The sequence below is a fragment of the Danio rerio genome, chromosome 2, assembly GCF_049306965.1.
Source record: "Danio rerio strain Tuebingen ecotype United States chromosome 2, GRCz12tu, whole genome shotgun sequence".
NCBI lineage: Eukaryota > Metazoa > Chordata > Actinopteri > Cypriniformes > Danionidae > Danio > Danio rerio.
The window spans coordinates 9034098-9052383 of NC_133177.1; the positions used below are offsets into that span (position 1 = coordinate 9034098).

General features: G+C 47.5%; 1 protein-coding gene across 1 annotated transcript; it reads right to left on the bottom strand.

Moving 5' to 3' along the window:
• Positions 1-991: 991 nt before the first annotated feature.
• On the bottom strand, positions 992-7023 carry LOC141377745 (uncharacterized). Its single transcript, XM_073923222.1, has 2 exons — positions 1620-7023; positions 992-1329 (listed from the first exon to the last, which is right to left on the bottom strand). Exon 1 carries the CDS (start codon positions 5502-5504, stop codon positions 4590-4592), a length of 915 nt encoding a protein of 304 aa, XP_073779323.1. The 5' UTR covers positions 5505-7023; the 3' UTR covers positions 992-1329; positions 1620-4589.
• Positions 7024-18286: the final 11263 nt, after the last annotated feature.

An 18286-nucleotide genomic window follows, 5' to 3' on the forward strand; every position in this document is an offset into this window, starting at 1 on the left:
AATGATAGGCTACCAATGGTACCCTTTTGGTGGGTGTGGTGTACGACAAAGTTGCAGTCTCCGTCATTCTTGCTTGAGGAAATGTCAAAGTAAAGCTATTCAGGTCGTTCACATATCATAAACAAAACAGATGCTTTATACACATTAATAGGCCTACTTGTATGTGAATACCTAAACTTTCTATGAACATGATTTGATTAAAGCTGCAGATCAACGATAATGCGAAATAGTACTGTAAATGTCTGCTATTTTATATATAGTGCTTCCCATAGGTTTAAAAATATACTTGCAGTGGTAGCCGGATTGAAACAAACCATATAGTTAACTATATGCGACAAACAAAACATAATTTCATTTTTAATAATACTTATTTATTATGACGCTGTTTCTTTTCAATGGGTTAAAGTAAAAAAAGACAGTTAAAAAAAGACTTATATAAAAAAGAAATACAATTATGCCATTAATGACCCATGTGCACACACTGACAGATAAAATCTGCTTCTCTCTCTCTTTTAAGTTCAAAATAAAATTTGAATGCCAAATGCATTTTAGATAGGCTATTGTATATACATTTGTAATATATTACAATTACCATCATCAAATTAATAAAATAATCGGCAAATGAGAACTAAATGACAGAAAAGTTAATAAAAACACATATCTATAAATGATCATAATTGCATGATTAAAACAAGTTAATTTTTTATAATAGGCAAATGCATTGATTAACCATTACTAATGGTGTACATATATTTTGCAGCCAGTTTAGATGTCATTTTATCCTCTCTGAGTATAGTAACGTTTTTTCTGATTCCTTTAGATTTTAAGAATCTTAAGAATCTATTATTTACTTTTTTTTCTCGGTATTGCTGTTGTACGTGCGCTGTCAGCTGTGAAACCAGAAGGAAAGTAGTCTTTAATAATGCAATTCTTTAGTAAGGCAAAACAAATACTAACTTTAGAAAGCGAAAGCAAAAGTTGAATTTCTGACTGTAATAATGTTCGTTGTTGAGGGAAGAAGAAAACAGGGTCGGCGATTCAGGTAAGCAAATCTTTTATTTATGTTTGGATGTCACCACACATGTATCGCTGTATGTGTGTGTGTGTGTGTGTGTGCTCTCTCCTCTCTCGACTGCTCCTCCCGTTCTCCTTAAGAAGGGAGTCTCTCCGGCCCATTCACTAGAAAGACAGGTGTTATTTATCATTTCTGATTGACCCGCTGATTAGCCGCCGGGCTCCTAGCATGCTCTCCCCCCTGATTGGGTGTTCGATCACGCTTACCTCTCCACATACCCCCACCGCCCGCGTCAGGCCGGGGAGCCGTCCGGCCTGCAGCCCTCGGCCTGCAGCCCCCCCCCCCCCCCCCACCGCCCTCGAGAGGAAGTCGGCTACAGCCATTTGTACACCCGGCCTGTGGATCACCTTGAACTTAAAAGGCTGTAAAGCTAGATACCAACGGGTGATCCGCGCGTTGGTATCCTTCATGCGGTGAAGCCACTGGAGAGGAGCGTAATCTGAACAGAGGGCGAATTTCCTACCCAGGAGGTAATAGCGGAGAGTGAGAACGGCCCACCTGATCGCCAGGCACTCCTTCTCTATGGTGCTGTTCTTAGCCTCACTCTTACTGAGTTTGCGGCTAATGTACAGCACCGGCCGTTCCACTCCCGCCACCTCCTGCGAGAGAACCGCCCCCAGTCCCCGATCGGATGCGTCCGTCTGTAAAACAAAGGGGAGAGCAAAGTCAGGAGCGTGTAATAGCGGCCCCCCGCAAAGTATAGATTTTACCTTTGAGAAGGCCTGTTGGCACTGCTCCGACCATTGGACGGTATCCGGTCCCTCCTTTTCAGTGAGATCAGTCAATGAGCTGACAAGGGCCGAATAATTAGGGACAAAACGCCTATAATAACCTGCCAGCCCCAAAAACTGTCTCACCTCCTTTTTGGTCTTAGGTCTCGGACAGGTTGCAATAGCTGCAGTCTTATCAATTTAGGGCTGCACCTGCCCGTGACCTAAGTGGAAGCCCAGATACCTTACCTCCACTCGCCCAATTGCGCACTTCTGTGGGTTGGCCGTGAGCCCGGCCCGTCTCAGCGCCGACAATACCGCCCTCAAATGTTGCATATGCCGCTGCCAGTCATTACTGTAAATGATGATATCATCTAGATAAGCAGCGGCATATGCTGTGTGAGGGCCGAGTATTTTGTCCATCAGGCGCTGAAACGTCGCCGGTGCCCCGAACAGCCCGAACGGAAGCGTCACAAATTGGTGCAATCCAAACGGCGTAGTGAAGGCTGTTTTTTCACGGGATATTGGAGATAAGGGGATCTGAAGCTGTTAAATCCAATGTCGAGTAATATCAAGCAGCACCTAACCGGTCGAGCAACTCGTCAATACGCGGCATTGGATAAGCGTCGAATTTCGACACAGCATTCACCTTGCGATAATCCACACAGAACCGGACCGAGCCATCCGTCCGTCTTAGGTACCAAGACAATCGGGCTGGCCCAGTCGCTGTGGGATTCTTCTACTACTCCCATTTTCAACATATTATTTAATTCTTCCTGAATCACTTTTTTCTTGTGTTCAGGTAGGCGATACGGCCGGGTCCTAACGACCACGCCCGGTTCGGTCTCGATATGGTGCTGAATCAGGTTGGTACAACCGGGCAGGGGCGAAAACACGTCAGAGTATTCACGTTGGAGGTGCCGGATGTCGAGGAGCTGGCTCGCTGAGAGATGATCGCCCCCGGTGACCAGAGCGCTCGGCCGTTCACGGCCAGAGCTCTCCGGCCCCAGGTCATCCTCGTTAGTAACAAGCGTAGCCAGCGCCACGTCCTCCGGCTCCCTCCACTGCTTAAGCAGATTAATGTGATAAATATGACGCGAGTCAGCCCTGTCCGAACGAACCACCTCGTAATCGAGATCACTGACTCGTCGTGTGACCACAAATGGCCCTTGCCACTTGGCGAGTAATTTAGAGCTGGAAGTGGGTAGCAGTACAAGTACTTTATCTCCCTGTGAAAATTTACGGAGTTTAGTGCCCTTATCATATCGCCGGCGTTGGTCATCCTGAGCCTTAAGCAAATTCTCTGTAGAGAGCCGCCCCAGTGTGTGGAGTTTTGCTCTAAGGTCCAGGATATATTGAATTTCATTTTTACTTTTAGAAGGCTCGTCCTCCCAAGCCTCTCTAACAACATCCAAACCCCTCTGGGCTGTCTGCCATAGAGAAGTTCGAAGGGGGAAAACCCCGTGGAGGCTTGGGGAACCTCCCGCACAGCAAATAATAGAGGCTCCAACCACTTATCCCAATTTTTCGCGTCCTCGTGAACGAATTTACGGATCATTGATTTAAGCGTGCGATTAAATCTTTCCACCAGCCTGTCTGTTTGTGGGTGATAGACGCTGGTGCGAATAGATTTAATGCCCAATAATCCGTAAAGCTCGCGCATCGTGCGTGACATGAACGCGGTGCCTTGATCAGTGAGAATCTCCTTGGGGATTCCCACACGGGAGATGAGGCGAAACAGCGCCTCCGCAACGCTCTTTGCTGAGATGTTACGGAGCGCGACTGCTTCCGGGTAGCGGGTTGCATAATCCACCAGAACTAATGCAAACCGATGCCCGCGTGCAGATCGCTCTAATGGCCCGATGAGATCCATACCAATTCTCTCGAAGGGGATCTCCATAATTGGTAAAGGGCGCAACGGCGCTTTTGGGGTGGCCGGTGGATTTACCAGCTGACATTCACTGCACGCCGCGCACCATCTGCTGACGTCACCGTGAATGCCCGGCCAAAAGAATCGGGTCATGAGGCGATTTAGTGTGGCCGCCTAACCTAAATGTCCGGCCATAGGATTAGAATGAGCCGCCTGAAAAAGCATTTCCCGGCGGCTCTTTGGTACTAATAGCTGGGTTGTATCTTCTTTTGTCTGAGCGTCTTGGGTCACTCGATACACCCTATCATTAATCACCGCAAAATACGGATAGGAGAGGGGTCTATCAGGCTGGAGGATTTTCCCATCAATAACCTGCACTCTTTCGAGTGCATGTTTTAGCGTGTCATCACGCGACTGCTCCAGGGGAAAGTCTTTACACCGGGAAATTCCCAGCCCTTCCCCTGAGTCACCGCGTGACGTCACTGCCTGGGATTCCCCCAGCTGAGCGACACGTCCCCTATCCGGCGATTTCTTCTTCCAAGAAGCACCCGCACATAAGACTCCCAATAATCTATTAAATCCAGGCCAATTAGTTCCCAGAATTAGCAGGTGTTTGAGGTGCGGGTTAACTGCTACCTCTACTCTATGTTTTTTCCCCCGAAATTGAATGTCTATTGCCGTTAGCGGGTAGTGAATTATATCCCCGTGCACACACCTTACCCTTACCGTGCGGCTCATATCCAATGCCGGGTCTTGAAGCAGGCTTTGGTGGATGGAAGTCTGGTTACACCCCGAATCCACCAAAGCTTGATATGTACCCCCTTTTATACTCACTGGTACCCGGTATAGCCCGTTGCGACCGGGGGCGACGATTGGCGTGGCGGGGACGCGAATCAGCGCACTCGCCTCCTTCACGGAGCAGATTTTTGGTGCGCTATCCTCGTGCCCGCGACGCAAATGCATCAGCCTGGACCTTCCCACTATACCCCCGGGGCCAGCAGGAGCAACCGATTGAACCGGAGAGAATCCTGGCAGTGTCTGGGCAACCGCCAGGGGTCGTTGCTCCACCCCTCTGCCCGAATAGGGCCCCGCCCCTCTTGGGACGTTTGGCAGATCCGCCATTGCGCACCGCCGTCTGGGTGCAGGTGTGGGCGGTCCCCGCAGTCTGGGCCTGGGAACAGGAAGAGAGAGAGAGAGAGGTTATTTCGCCGACCCTGGACCTCGCCATCAGGTGATCCTCCGCCAGTCGGATGGCCGTCTCCAGATCGTCAGGCCGGTGGCACTGGACCCACTCCGATGTTCGGGAGGGGAGGCGGGTGATGAATTGTTCCAGCACCACGGCATCCACCAGTTGGGCGGTGGTTCGGCCATCCTGTACCAGCCGTCTGCGGCAGGCGTCACGGAGCTGCTGGGCGAACGCAAAGGGCCGCTGGAGAATAGCTCGCTTCAGATGAGCGTATTCCAGGAGATTCTGGGCCGATAGCTGCTGTGCGGCGATCTGGGCTTCGCCCGAGAGCAGCGGGATGACTCGTACCGGCCACTCAGCCCGCGGCCAGCCACACGCCTCAGCCATCTTTTCAAAAAGATCCAGGAACACTTCCGGGTCATCCTCCAGCGCCATTTTCTGTAGCATAATGGGAGGGTGGGCGGTAGATGTTGAAGCGGGCTGGATCTCCTGGGTCAGCAGACTCCGGATTACCTCGCGGTCCTCCCGCTGGGCCTCCATGAGGACTTGGAAACGACGTTCTAGATCTTTCTTCAACTCCACCAGCGCATGATGTTGTTCCTGATGGAGAACCGCGAGCGCCTGGATGACTTCCGCACATGGATTAGTAGACGGAGAAGACATTCTGGCAGCGAAGTTTCTTCTTCATCCCGGGCTTTGGCACCACTGTAATAATGTTCGTTGTTGAGGGAAGAAGAAGACAGGGTCGGCGATTCAGGTAAGCAAATCTTTTATTTATGTTTGGATGTCACCACACATGTATCGCTGTATGTGTGTGTGTGTGTGCTCTCTCCTCTCTCGACTGCTCTTCCCGTTCTCCTTAAGAAGGGAGTCTCTCCGGCCCAATCACTAGAAAGACAGGTGTTATTTATCATTTCTGATTGACCCGCTGATTAGCCGCCGGGCTCCTAGCATGCTCTCCCCCCTGATTGGGTGTTCGATCACGCTTACCTCTCCACACTGACATTTTAGGAGATTTGAAAACTCGGGTCAGACAAATTTTTTAAGTGCCAAAAATGTGGGTCTGAAGAACATGTGAAACTGTCTGCACGATTGTTGACAGGTCTCGTGGGCACAGAACAAAACTGATAAACGAGAGAATATTTTCCACTACTTAATTGATCGCGGATGTTTGGTCATTTTGAGCAGATTCAAAAAGTGTAAAAGCATGTTAATAAGAGTAAAAACAAATGTGTCACTAAATATACTTGGGCAGCAGTTAATATACCTGGGTGGCCCACTTAAGTAAAGTCTATGTGTGGGAAGCACTGTGCCACTTTGGCACGTTGAAAATAATGTTTGAATTGTAGTTTTCTTAAAGTTTTCTTAAAGCAGGTTCGACAATAAGGATGGCCCAATATGCGTGCAAATGTGATCTTAGAATCGAGAAGCAACACGACTGAAAACAATTACTGTGCTCGCGAGAGACAAAGCAGGTGAATACCGTATGAGAGGATGATTATTACTCGCGCGCACAGGTGATGTGATGCGCGTGACTGTTAAAAAGTGTGCGTGCTCCCGTTCACTTGCGATTGGGTTCTCTTTGAAAGACTAGACAAAAAACGATGCTCGTGTACCCACAGACCTGCTGCTTTTAAGAGCTCAAGATTGAAAATGTATATATTTGTAAGCAACAGCAGCAGTCACTGATTTCGTTTTAATTATTCTCAGGCACGTGATCATCCTTTCATCATCACATGGTATGTTTTTACCTGCTTTCTTTTGCTTACAGTTATTTTTGTTAATATAGTTTAATTATTATCCTTTACAATAACATTGCTTTAATAGGAGATTAACTCCCTATTTATGTGTAGTAACTGCTGATCTGGGACCTTTAGCCAGGACAGATTACTGTGCATATTTAAGATACATGACAATAGATCTTTTTAAATGTAAATTAAAAAAAAAAAGAAATGTTTTGTTGAATATAAAGTTCATTATTCTGCTTTATTCTGAGCCCTACAAAGTCATGTTAAATGAAAACCATTTGTAATGTGACACAACCCATTTGCTCATGCACAGTGAGCAAGCTCATACACAACACACACGAAAAGTGAAATGAATGAGAAGCCATGTGGACAACACAACATGTAAATCAAGTCATTTTAGCATGTCAAAGTCACATTTATTTTTATAAAATATATTTTCTAAACAATAAAATTGTGGCTAGTGAAAATAGCAAGTGGCTAGTAATGTTGGAAATCTACTAGCCACAGTGGCTGGTGATCAAAATAGTTAATGTAAAGCCCTGTATATATGTGTATATATATATATATATATATATATATATATATATATATATATATATATATATATATATATATAATTAAAACATGTGAAAGCATACAGAGACTGATGCTGCGTTCACACCAGACACGGAAGTAGTGTTAAGTGCGAGTGATTACATGTTAAGTCAATGCAAAGATGCAAATAGACATCCTGTGGCGCAATTCCTGCGAATGAAGTGGCGCCAGTTGTAACGATTTGCACAAATTACTCGAGTTGGAAAATCTGAACTTCAGCGGACATTTGCACTACGTTAACCAATCAGGAGCTTTCTCTTGTAGGGGCGTTCTTAATAGCGTAGCGCCTGTTGTTGGTGTCCCATGGGGAAATCCTATTGCTGACACTGGACAACAGTTGATCAAACTGGCCCTGGCACAGTCTGAAGCACTGCTGAAAGCTTCCATCATCCAGGTTTCTGGAGGATGTTATGAACTCACAGAGCTGGGTGCACCTCTGAAAGGATGTAGTGGACACGGCTCCAAACAAATTGACGCTGTTTTTCAGCCTCATAAAGCACATAAATATAGCTATTTTCTTAATAAAATCCATGTTGGCCATTTAGCAACAAAGCTAGAGTCACCTGGCAGACAGAAGCCCTGCCCATCATGTGAATTTGTTACTATTGTGAAGTAAATTTGACGTGCAAACAAGCACGTGCACAGATAGGGTTTAACCTGTGCAGTGCACCTTCCCTTTTTCCTCTTGGATAAAAAGTACCACTCAAAAATGAATGAAAGTGCCCCTCTCTCTTTAGTTTGCGATTGCCCACCCCCTTACCTGCCCCCTGCTCTTTAATTCTTTCAGCACATACCCCTTGTAAAGTCTCGGCACGGTCCTGCATGCGAATGAATTGGATTTGCCGCGCGTATGAAGCGAGTAAACTCAAAATGTTCATGCGCCTGTTTATGATGTATCCATGCGTGCCGCATCTGATATGAACACAGCGTAGAGTCTCTAAAATGTTACAAAAACAAAAATACTCAAACATACATTTAGGCCTTATTTGGGTTCATAAACAATATAAAACATACACAGTCAGTACAAATCTCATCTTTATTACTCACTAGCACATGTAACGTTAACATCTTGTTAAAAAGTAACCGTCATTTCAATCTCATTGGGGGGTGCCAGTTTTAATCCCTTAGGGGGACGCTAGACATGGTGACTAATTTGGTCCCTCTTGTTCCTTTCATTTAGGCTATTTATTAACCTATTTATTAAAACTTTGCATTACTGCCTTAGTTACTGACATATAATTGTAATAGTAATAACATTATGCTGTAACTGATTTTATCAAAGAAAGTTGATGCAACACTACCGTTAGTTTCTGGTGGATAAATTATATTTTATTTTCCTTATTTCAGTTTTATTTTGAATAATTTAAATCTTCAAAGTTTAGGTACAGACATAGAAAACTATGCAAACTAACTCACAGTTAGACTATTTGAATACCCTGTAAATAAATATAGTGAAATCAGCATAACCGAGTCATCGCGCTTCATGTAGCTGTTAGGAAAAATTACAAATTAGGTAATGCAGTTAACACTCAGAATTTATTTTTGTAGTTCAAACCAAAAAACACATGAAGTAGAGGAAAAAGAGAAAAATAAAAAGTTCAAAGATCAGTATTAATGATACCCGGAGGAGACCAGTGGAACAGTTCCCAAGGTTGGCCACACGGTGGCAGACTTGCAGAGTGGTGAGTGCCCGTGCTCAGTGGGCAGAGCGGTGTGATTAAACTCCGCGTTAGGCAGACGAAGCGGCAGGCAGGCGGAGGTGAGTAGATGCTGGTGGGCAGAGGATCGCTGATTGTGGCGGCTAAACACCACAAAGGATAGGTGGCGTGATCTGACACCAACACGGAGGTTCTGAGATGACAGAAGAGAGATAAGCAGAAAGGGCAGGAACGAAACAAAAACTAAATAACTAGGAGTCTAGAAGCTTGACAGGACAAGACAGGAAAATGATCAAACTATACAGATCTGGGGCGAGTTGCATAGACAACACACAAAGACAGTCTGACAAAAGGTGAGGAGACAAAAGGGATTAAATAGGGGACGAAATCAACAAACTGCAGGTGACAACCCTGAACGCTAATGAAAAGATAATAGGATAACAAGAAGGCGGGGAAGAAACACGCTAAGGATGAAGCACATGGTGAGCTGTCATAACACAAGGCACGTGCTCCTGAAAAACATGCAGACGACACACAGGGACAAAAACAACACAAGGAAACAGGTCAGGACACACTCTTACAGTACCCCCCTCCCGAGAAGCACATCCTGGTGCTCCCAGAGGGGGCTCACCTAGTCGTCGTCTAAACTCCCCAATCAACGACTGGTCCAGAATATCCTGAGCCGGAATCCAAGACCTCTCCTCCGGATCATAGCCCTCCCAGTCCACCAGGTACTGAAAACCCCAACCCCGGCTCATCAAGGAGACGTTTGAACGTATAGACCGGAACGCCATCCACTTGACGAGGAGGCGAAGGGGCCGGGGGGGGGGGGGGGGGGGGGGGGGATTGAGTTAGGACCTAAATACAGGCTTGACCCTGGATACATGAAAAACACGGTGAACTTGACCAAGCATATCAGGAAGCTTGAGCTGTACTGCCACCGGACTCAAGACCTTAGTGATCCGGTATGGCCCTATGAACCTGGGTGCCAGCTTGCGTGAAGGCACCCGAAGAGACAGGCCCTTAGTGGATAGCCACACCCTTTGACCACAAACAAAAGGAGGGGCAGGAGTCCGGTGACAGTCAGCCGCCCTCTTGGTCTGTCTGGAAGCCCGAGCCAAGGCCTCCTTAGCCTCTCTCCAGGTGCGGCAACACCGACGAACAAAGCCAAAGGCAGACAGGACCGCGGCATCGGTTTCCTGAGCAGGAAATAAAGGGAGTTGGTAACCTACAGAACATTAAAGAGGGAACATACCTGTAGATGCTACTGGTAGTGTGTTGTGGGAGTATTCAATCCAAGACAACTGCTGACTCCAAGAACCAGGATTCTGAGACACCAGTCAGCGGAGAGTTCTTTCGAGATCCTGGTTGGCTGGCTTAGTCAGCCCATTGGTCCGGGGGGTGAAAACCTGAAGACAGACTTGTAGAGGCCCCGATCTGTCTACAAAACTCTTTCCAAAACCGGGAGACAAATTGTGGCCCTCTGTCAGAGACTATGTCCATCAGAAGGCCATAGATCCGAAAGACATGGTCAATTACCACCTGAGCAGTCTCCTTCGCAGATGGGAGCTTGGGTAAAGGGATAAAATGGGCAGCCTTGGAGAAGCGGTCCACCATCGTCAAAATAACGGTGTTGCCTCTCGACGGAGGTAAGCCAGAAACAAAGTCAAGAGCTATGTGTGACCAGGGGCAAGAGGGAATGGGGAGAGGTTGTAACAGACCAATGGGCGGCCGATTGGAGGTCTTGTTCTGAGCACACACTGTGCAAGCCAACACAAACTGCTTGTCTTGGGCTATGGATGGCCACCAAACCGCTATTGAATAGTTGCCAGCGATCTCCGGGTCCCTGGGTGACAGGCTATTCTGGATTCATGACCCCACTGGAGGACCTCCGGTCGTAACCGGACGGACACGAACAGACGACCCTCTGGGCACCCCTCTGGTGATTCCTCCTCTCGTCCGGCCTCTCTCACCCGTTGCTCAACGTCCCAAGAGAGAGACCCCACCACCACCTCCCTAGGTAGGATGGTTTCTGGGACAGCATCCTCTTCGGAGGCGTCAGAACAACCGGGAAAGCGCATCAGGTTGGACATTTTTGGAACCAGGCCGGTACGAGAGGGAAAAGTTGAATCGGCCAAAGAAGAGTGCCCAGCAGGCCTGACGAGAATTTAATCTCTTGGCTAAACGGATGTATTAAAAATTTTTGTGATCCGTCCAGGCCAAGAATGGATGTGCCGCCCCCTCCAACCAGTGACGCCACTCCCCCAGGGCTAGCCTGACCGCCAGCAGCTCTCTGTTTCCTATGTCATAATTTCGTTTGGCTGGGCTCAGATGGTGGGAGAAGGCACAAGAATGCACTTTTCCATCCCTAGGGGACCGCTGAGACAGGACCGCGCCGACCCCCAACTCTGAGGCATCCACCTCAACAATAAACTGCCATTCGGGATCTGGAAGAGAGAGGACAGGAGCAGTGATGAAATGGGACTTAATAACATTAAAGGCCTCCTGAGCCCGACTATTCCATGTGAACGTTACCTTAGTGGAAGTGAGAGCCGTTAAGGGTGCAGCGACCGAGCTGAAGTTTCGGATGAAACGCCTATAGAAGTTGGCAAACCCAAAGAACCGCTGCAGAGCCTTTCTAGAGTTGCGGGTTGGCCATACAGCCACGGCCCTTACCTTAGCGGGATCAGCTTTGATCTCCTCCGTCGAGACTATATGTCCCAGGAACGAAACTGACTTGGTGTGGAACACGCACTTCTCCGCCTTGATATACAGCTGGTTCTCCAGCAGTCGCATCACCTGACGAACATGCTGAGTGTGTACCTGCTTAGATGGGGAAAAGATCAGTATATCATCCAGGTACACAAAGACAAATCTTTTTACCATGTCCCTCAGCACATCATTGACCAGGGCCTGAAAGACAGCTGGGGCATTAGTGAGCCCAAAGGGTAAGACCCGCTATTCAGAGTGTCTCGTGGGCGTGTTGAATGCCTTCTTCCACTTACCCCCCTCACGTATCTGGACCAAATGGTAGGCATTGCAGAGGTCTAGTTTAGTAAAGACCTTGGCTCCCTGCAATAACTCAAAGGCAGAAGACATCAAGGGCATAGGGTACTTGTTTTTAACGGTGATGTCATTGAGACCTCTGTAGTCAACACAAGGACGCAGAGAGCCAGCCTTCTTTTTAACCCTGCTCCGGCCAGAGTAGAAGAGAGGTGGAGCTGAGATCAGCTTTAAGTGATTCTTGAACGTACCAGTCCATGGCCTCTCTTTCTGGACGAGAAAGGGAATACAATCGACCCCTGGGCGGAGAAGAGCCTGAGAAAAGCTCAATGGCACAATCATAGGGCCAGTGGGGAGGCAAGGATGTGGCCTGGGACTTACTGAAGACTTACCCGACGCAGATTGTGGTATTCCGGCGGGACTCCAGAGAGATCCACTGCTTCAGCTTGCAAGACATGAGAGACAGGACCCAGACACGGAGCAGAACCCAAACCCAAAGCAAGACGAAACGGACTACAAGATAACACAGAATTACTTGACCAATCAACGAGAGGGTTATGTTTGGTTAACCATGGGTGCCCCAAAACTATGGGAGAACTTGGGGAGTCAAAGACATACAAACTGATAACCTCACAATGATTGCCAGAAATAACTAGACTTACGGGAGGAGTGGAATGAGTGATGGAGGTGATGATAAGACCATTCAAGGAACGAACAGAGATGGGGGAGGAAAGGGGGATGGTAGGAATGCCCCAGGCTTCAACAATACCGCTGTCAATAAAGTTGCCTTCGGCTCCGGAGTCAATGAGAGCAGAACAGGAGTGGACAACATCTACAAACTGAAGTGCAGCTGGCAGTGAGGTGCGGTATATGGGGGTGTCAGAACAGGGGAGTGTGCCCACCAGTATCCCCCTCTTTACTGGTGAGCGGGGGCTTTTAAAGTACACCGGACTGCCTGATGGCCTGGTCTCCCACAGTATAGACACAGCCGCTTAGACAGACGATGCCGCTTCTCCTGGGTGGTTAGTCGCAGGTGTCCTAGCTGCATAGGCTTCTGATCTGAAGCCAGTGAAGGTGGATGGGATGAGCTTGAAACTACCTCCTCCTTCCCCCAGGGAAGACGGGTCATGCGCCGATGTTGGCGGCGATGAAGACGCCGCTCCACTCGAAGAGCCAGGTCAACCAGTGCGTCAAGATCATAGGGAAGATCATGAGTGGCAATCTTATGCTGAATATCATCATCTTGGCCGTCCTGAAACCTTGCTCGAAGAGCTGCCTCGTTCCACGCACAGGCAGCAGCCAAAGTCCTGAATTGGATCGAGTAGTCAGTTACAGAACGTCCAGCCTCCCACACCGCCGTGGCCCAGTCGCGGACCCTGCCCTTCAGAAGAGTTATAACGAAGGCCACTCTAGACTCCTCCATGGCATAGCGACGTGGCTGGAGTGCAAACACCAGTGAACACTGGGATAAAAAGGACCGACAGCAGCTGGGGTCCTCGCTGTAGGGAGGTGGATTGTTAGCATGTGGCTCATGCTCTGGGTGGAGAAAGGAGCTGCCTGTCTGCCGACTCCGACATTCAGCTGGAGCTCCTGGACTAACTTGTTGAGTTCGGCCACCCGTGCAGTCAGAAACTCAACCTCCTGTGACGGAGCTGTTAACTGGGTGGCATGTTGCCCCAGAAGGATGCCTTGCTGGGTCACCGCGTTCTGGACTTGATCGGCACCCGCTGAATCCATAGTCTGGTCAGACCGTTCTGTCAGGAGAAATCTCGGATTCAGTAATGCAGGTAACATTCAGAATTTATTTTTGTAGATCAAACCAAAAAACACTTCAAGTAGAGGAAAAAGATTTTTAATAATAATTTTTTAAATAAAAAGTTCAAAGATCAGTATTAATGATGCCCGGAGGAGACCAGTGGAACAGTTCCCAAGGTTGGCCACACGGTGGCAGACTTGGAGCGTGGTGAGTTTTCAGGTAAGAGTGTTTGCCACTGAATGTACAAATTTTAAGCACAGAATGTTCTAACATTATTTAATCCTTTATTTAATTGTCACGATGCTGTCAATCGTGCGACTGATACTGCGTTCACCATCAATAAAGAGCATACTTTCACTGAGATGAAACTAATATTGCAGCTCATGAAAAGACTGTTACTGCTATTAAGATGACGTATGGAAATAATAAGTTATATGTGAATATCATCTGTGCAATATCAGAAAGCACTGAAGATAAGGTGGATGCAGGTCTTTCTGAAAATAAAAAAATACCTAAAAAGTTATTGAATTATTAATAAATTAAAAACAACTACAAATAAAAAAACTTGTGCATCCGTAATATTACTGAATTACCATAATATTGCAAAAGTCAATCACTTTTCTAGTTATTTAAAGTTAGCATTGCAAAACTGACAAACAGCTGATGATGGCACGTTTGAAGTTTAGTCGACCAATGTCACAATCACCAGAGATCTAATCCTTGTAGATCGATGGTAAACAAGCAGATCGCCATAGTAATACAAGTGCTCTATTATATGGACTACAGATTCAGTCATGCACCGCTCACATGCACCGCTTTCGGATTCTACTGATTGCACACACAAAGGATTGTCAAGGATTGATTACATGGACTTTAAAAACAGCACACACATACATCAGTGCTAAGTCTTGTTTAACTGTCTGTAAAACAATGCGTTTTTGCCTTGCTTTGTCTTTCCGTTGCTGACCTTTGCCTTGTTTTATTGTTTATACTGCCTGCCGTCTGTAATGACCATAGGCCTATTTGTGACTATGCCTTTTGAATGAGCTGCATATACCCGCTTGCCGCCTGTTTTGACCGTTGCCTGTCTGACCATTCTTGTTAAGAAAGCTGCAATTAAATCTGCACTCCTTTGTCAACATCACCTTACATGACAACCAATCAGCAGAGAGGCATAGTGTAGTTCCCGGCCACACAGAGAACAAATTTTAAAGCTGTGTATTCATTTTGGTTTTATTGCATTTTCATTTTGTATGTAACAACAAAATGTAATGAAAACAAAAAATAAATATTTAGATTTTTATGTTCGTGAGAAGGTTTAAATTCGGTATAAATAAACCGTTTCATTTTTTAGATTGTCTGATCGCAGTCTTGTCAGGGATCTTATCAAGGTAAACAGAACAGACAGAAATGCAGGTCCTCCACAGTTTATTCAAATAATAGCAAATGGTAGACTAAAAGGGGAAAAAAGTTATTCAACAAAAACTGCTCCGAAGAGGAAAAATAGATGTTCAATAGTTCTCAGTAAGGAGGATTCTCAAAATTTCAGAGGGAAAAAAACTCTCCGTAGAGGAAAAAGTCTTAGAAAACTAAAGTTAGTAAAAAAGGGCAAAAGTGGAACAAAAAAGGTCAAAAAGATCCAAAAAAACCCAGGAACAGAAACCTCTCCGTAGAGAGGACAGGCTTCTCACAGGGGTGTAATAATAATGACAGCCGACAGGGGGCTATACCGTTGAGTGGCGTTTCCTGGGCCACGACAACTGCGAGGAAGAGTGAGCGTTTCGAGGCTGGAGGAAGCCCAAAAATGGATTGCTGAAGTGGAGAGAAGAGACAGGCGAGCAGCAGGACTGAAACTAAACAGGAACGGGCCTGGTAGCAGAAAAAGGCAAAATCAAAGATGCTGACCAGCAGTCAGATACAACAGGAAAAAGGCTGACTGGACAAGACCGGGAGATCGTGGGATACACAAGAAAGGCAAATAACAATCTGACTCAGGACAACAATAAGGGAAGGAATAAATAGAGGGAGAAAACGTAAACAGGAGGATGGGCATGGAAGTAGAGAGTAAACAGAAGGCATGTGGTGGAGGATCAAAACAAAACATGTTAGGGAAAGACACATAGACAATACAAACAAGATAACAGCAACCAGTGGCCCAGATGATTAAACCGAGGACATGACAGTACCCCACCCCTACGGGCGCCACTAGGCGCTCCAGGAGGGGGCTCACCTCGTCGCCGACGGAAGTCTGCGATCAGCCCCCCCGTCAAGAATATCCCGGGCCGGAATCCAACTCCTCTCCTCCGGGCCATAGCCCTCCCTGTCCACTAGGTATTGAAATCCATGACCCCTACGTCTGACATCCAGTAATCTTCTAACAGTATAGACTGGAGAGCCATCCACTAGACGGGGGGAAGGGGTTGGAATAGAGGGAACAAGAGGGGAGGAATACACAGGCTTAACCCTAGAGACATGAAAAACTGGGTGTACCCGACCAAGTGTAGGAGGAAGCTTGAGCCGAACTGCCACATGACTCAACACCTTTGTGATCCTGTATGGGCCAATGAACCTGGGAGCCAACTTGCGGGAAGCAACCCTGAGAGGCAGGTCCTTCGTGTAGAGCCATACCCTTTGACCACATACATAGTGAGGAGCCAGATAGCGATCAGCCACTGCTTTGATCCGTCTTCTAGCCCGGGCCAAGGCCTCCTTAGCTCTTCTCCAGGTGCGCCGACACCATTGGACAAAGACCAAGGCAGACGGGACAGCAGCATCGGGTTCCTGTGAGGGGAATAGGGATGGTTGATAGCCAACAGAACATTGGAATGGTGACATACCTGTAGTAGATACTGGTAGAGTATTATGGGCATTCTCTACCCAGGACAGTTGTTGGCACCAGGAGCTAGGGTTATGGGATGCCAGGCAGCGGAGAGCACATTCCAAATCCTGTTTTGCTCGCTCAGACTGCCCATTGGTCCGAGGTTGGAATCCCGACGACAGACTCGTAGAGACCCCAATCTATCGGCAGAATTCCCTCCAGAACCGGGAGACAAACTGGGAGCCCTTATTGGAAACCGTGTCAACCGGAAGACCATGAATCCAGAATACGTGGTCTACCACCACTTGAGCAGTCTCCTTGGCTGAAGGGAGCTTGGGGAGGTGAATGAAATGGGCCGCTTTGGAGAATCGGTCCACCACCGTAAGGATCACGGTGTTACCCCTCGATTCTGGCAAACCAGTGACAAAGTCAAGGGCTAAATGTGACCAAGGGTGGGAAGGAATGGGTAGGGGGTGAAGCAGACCAGTGAGAGGCGAATTGGAACTTTTGTTCTGGAGCCCAAACTGAGCAGGCTACCACGAACTGCCTGATATCCATGGTTATGGATGGCCACCAAAATCGCTGACGGATGGCACCCAGCAATCTCCGAACTCCTGGGTGACAGACCATTCTGGATGAGTGACCCCACTGGATAACCTGAGAGAGCAGAGCAGTAGGAACAAATAACTTGCCTGATGGAACCCCTCTAGGTACTTGGCACTCTCGCAAGGCCTCTTTTACCTGTCTCTCTATATCCCAGGAGAGAGAGGCCACCACTACGCTCTTGGGCAAGATGATGTCATTTGAAACCTTCCTCTCTGGGATCTCGAACAAGCGGGAGAGAGAGTGTCAGGTTTGATGTTTTTAGACCCAGGCCTGTACGAGAGTGTAAAGTTGAACCGTCTGAAGAAGAGGGACCAGCGAGCCTGTCTTGCACTTAGCCTTTTGGCTGAACTTAAATACTGCAAGTTCTTGTGGTCTGTCCAGACCAAAAAAGGCTGATCTGCATCCTCTAACCAGTGGCGCCACTCACCCAAAGCCAATCTGACTGCCAACATCTCCCGATTACCAATGTCATAGTTTAGCTCTGTGGGGGTCAGGCGGTGGGAAAAGAAAGCACAATGATGCACTTTCCCATCCCGGGGAGACCGTTGTGACAGGACTGTGCCTACTCCGACCTCAGAAGAATCCACCTCAACTATGAACTGTCGTTTAGGATCTGGAACAGATAAGACAGGAGCAGAGATAAAACGATGATGTAACAAAGGCCTCCTGAGCCTCATCGCCCCACCTAAACAGTACCTTTGGAGAGGTGAGCGCAGTTAAATGTGCAGCAATAAGATCAAAGTTCCCGATGAATTGCAGATAAAAGTTGGCAAATCCCAGGAACTGCTGCAATGCTTTACGAGATTCAGGAGTTGGCCACTCGGCAACAGCCCTTACCTTAGAGGGGTCAGCTTTGATTTCACCGGCCGAAATCACAAACCCCAGGAAAGACACTGACTTGGCATGGAAGACGCACTTCACCGCCTTAACAAACAGCTGGTTCTCTAGTAGTCATTGCAGCACCTGGCGAACATGCCGAGTGTGTACCTGTAGAGATGGAGAGAATATCAAGATATCGTCAAGGTACAAAAAGACAAACTGGTTTACCATGTTTCTCAGCACGTCGTTGACCAGGGCCTGAAAGACAGCCTGAGCATTGGTCAGACCAAACGGAAGGACCCGATATTCAAAATGTCCCGTGGGTGTGTTGAAGGTTGCTTTCCACTCATCCCCCTCCCATATGCGAATGAGATTATAGGCATTACGAAGGTCAAGCTTGGTGAAGACCATAGCTCCCTGCAGGAGTTCAAAGGCTTAAGACA

Bases quoted from the DNA above. Each gene is read 5' to 3' on its own strand.
- LOC141377745 (XM_073923222.1), bottom strand. From the start codon at position 5,504: ATGTCTTCTCCGTCTACTAATCCATGTGCGGAAGTCATCCAGGCGCTC.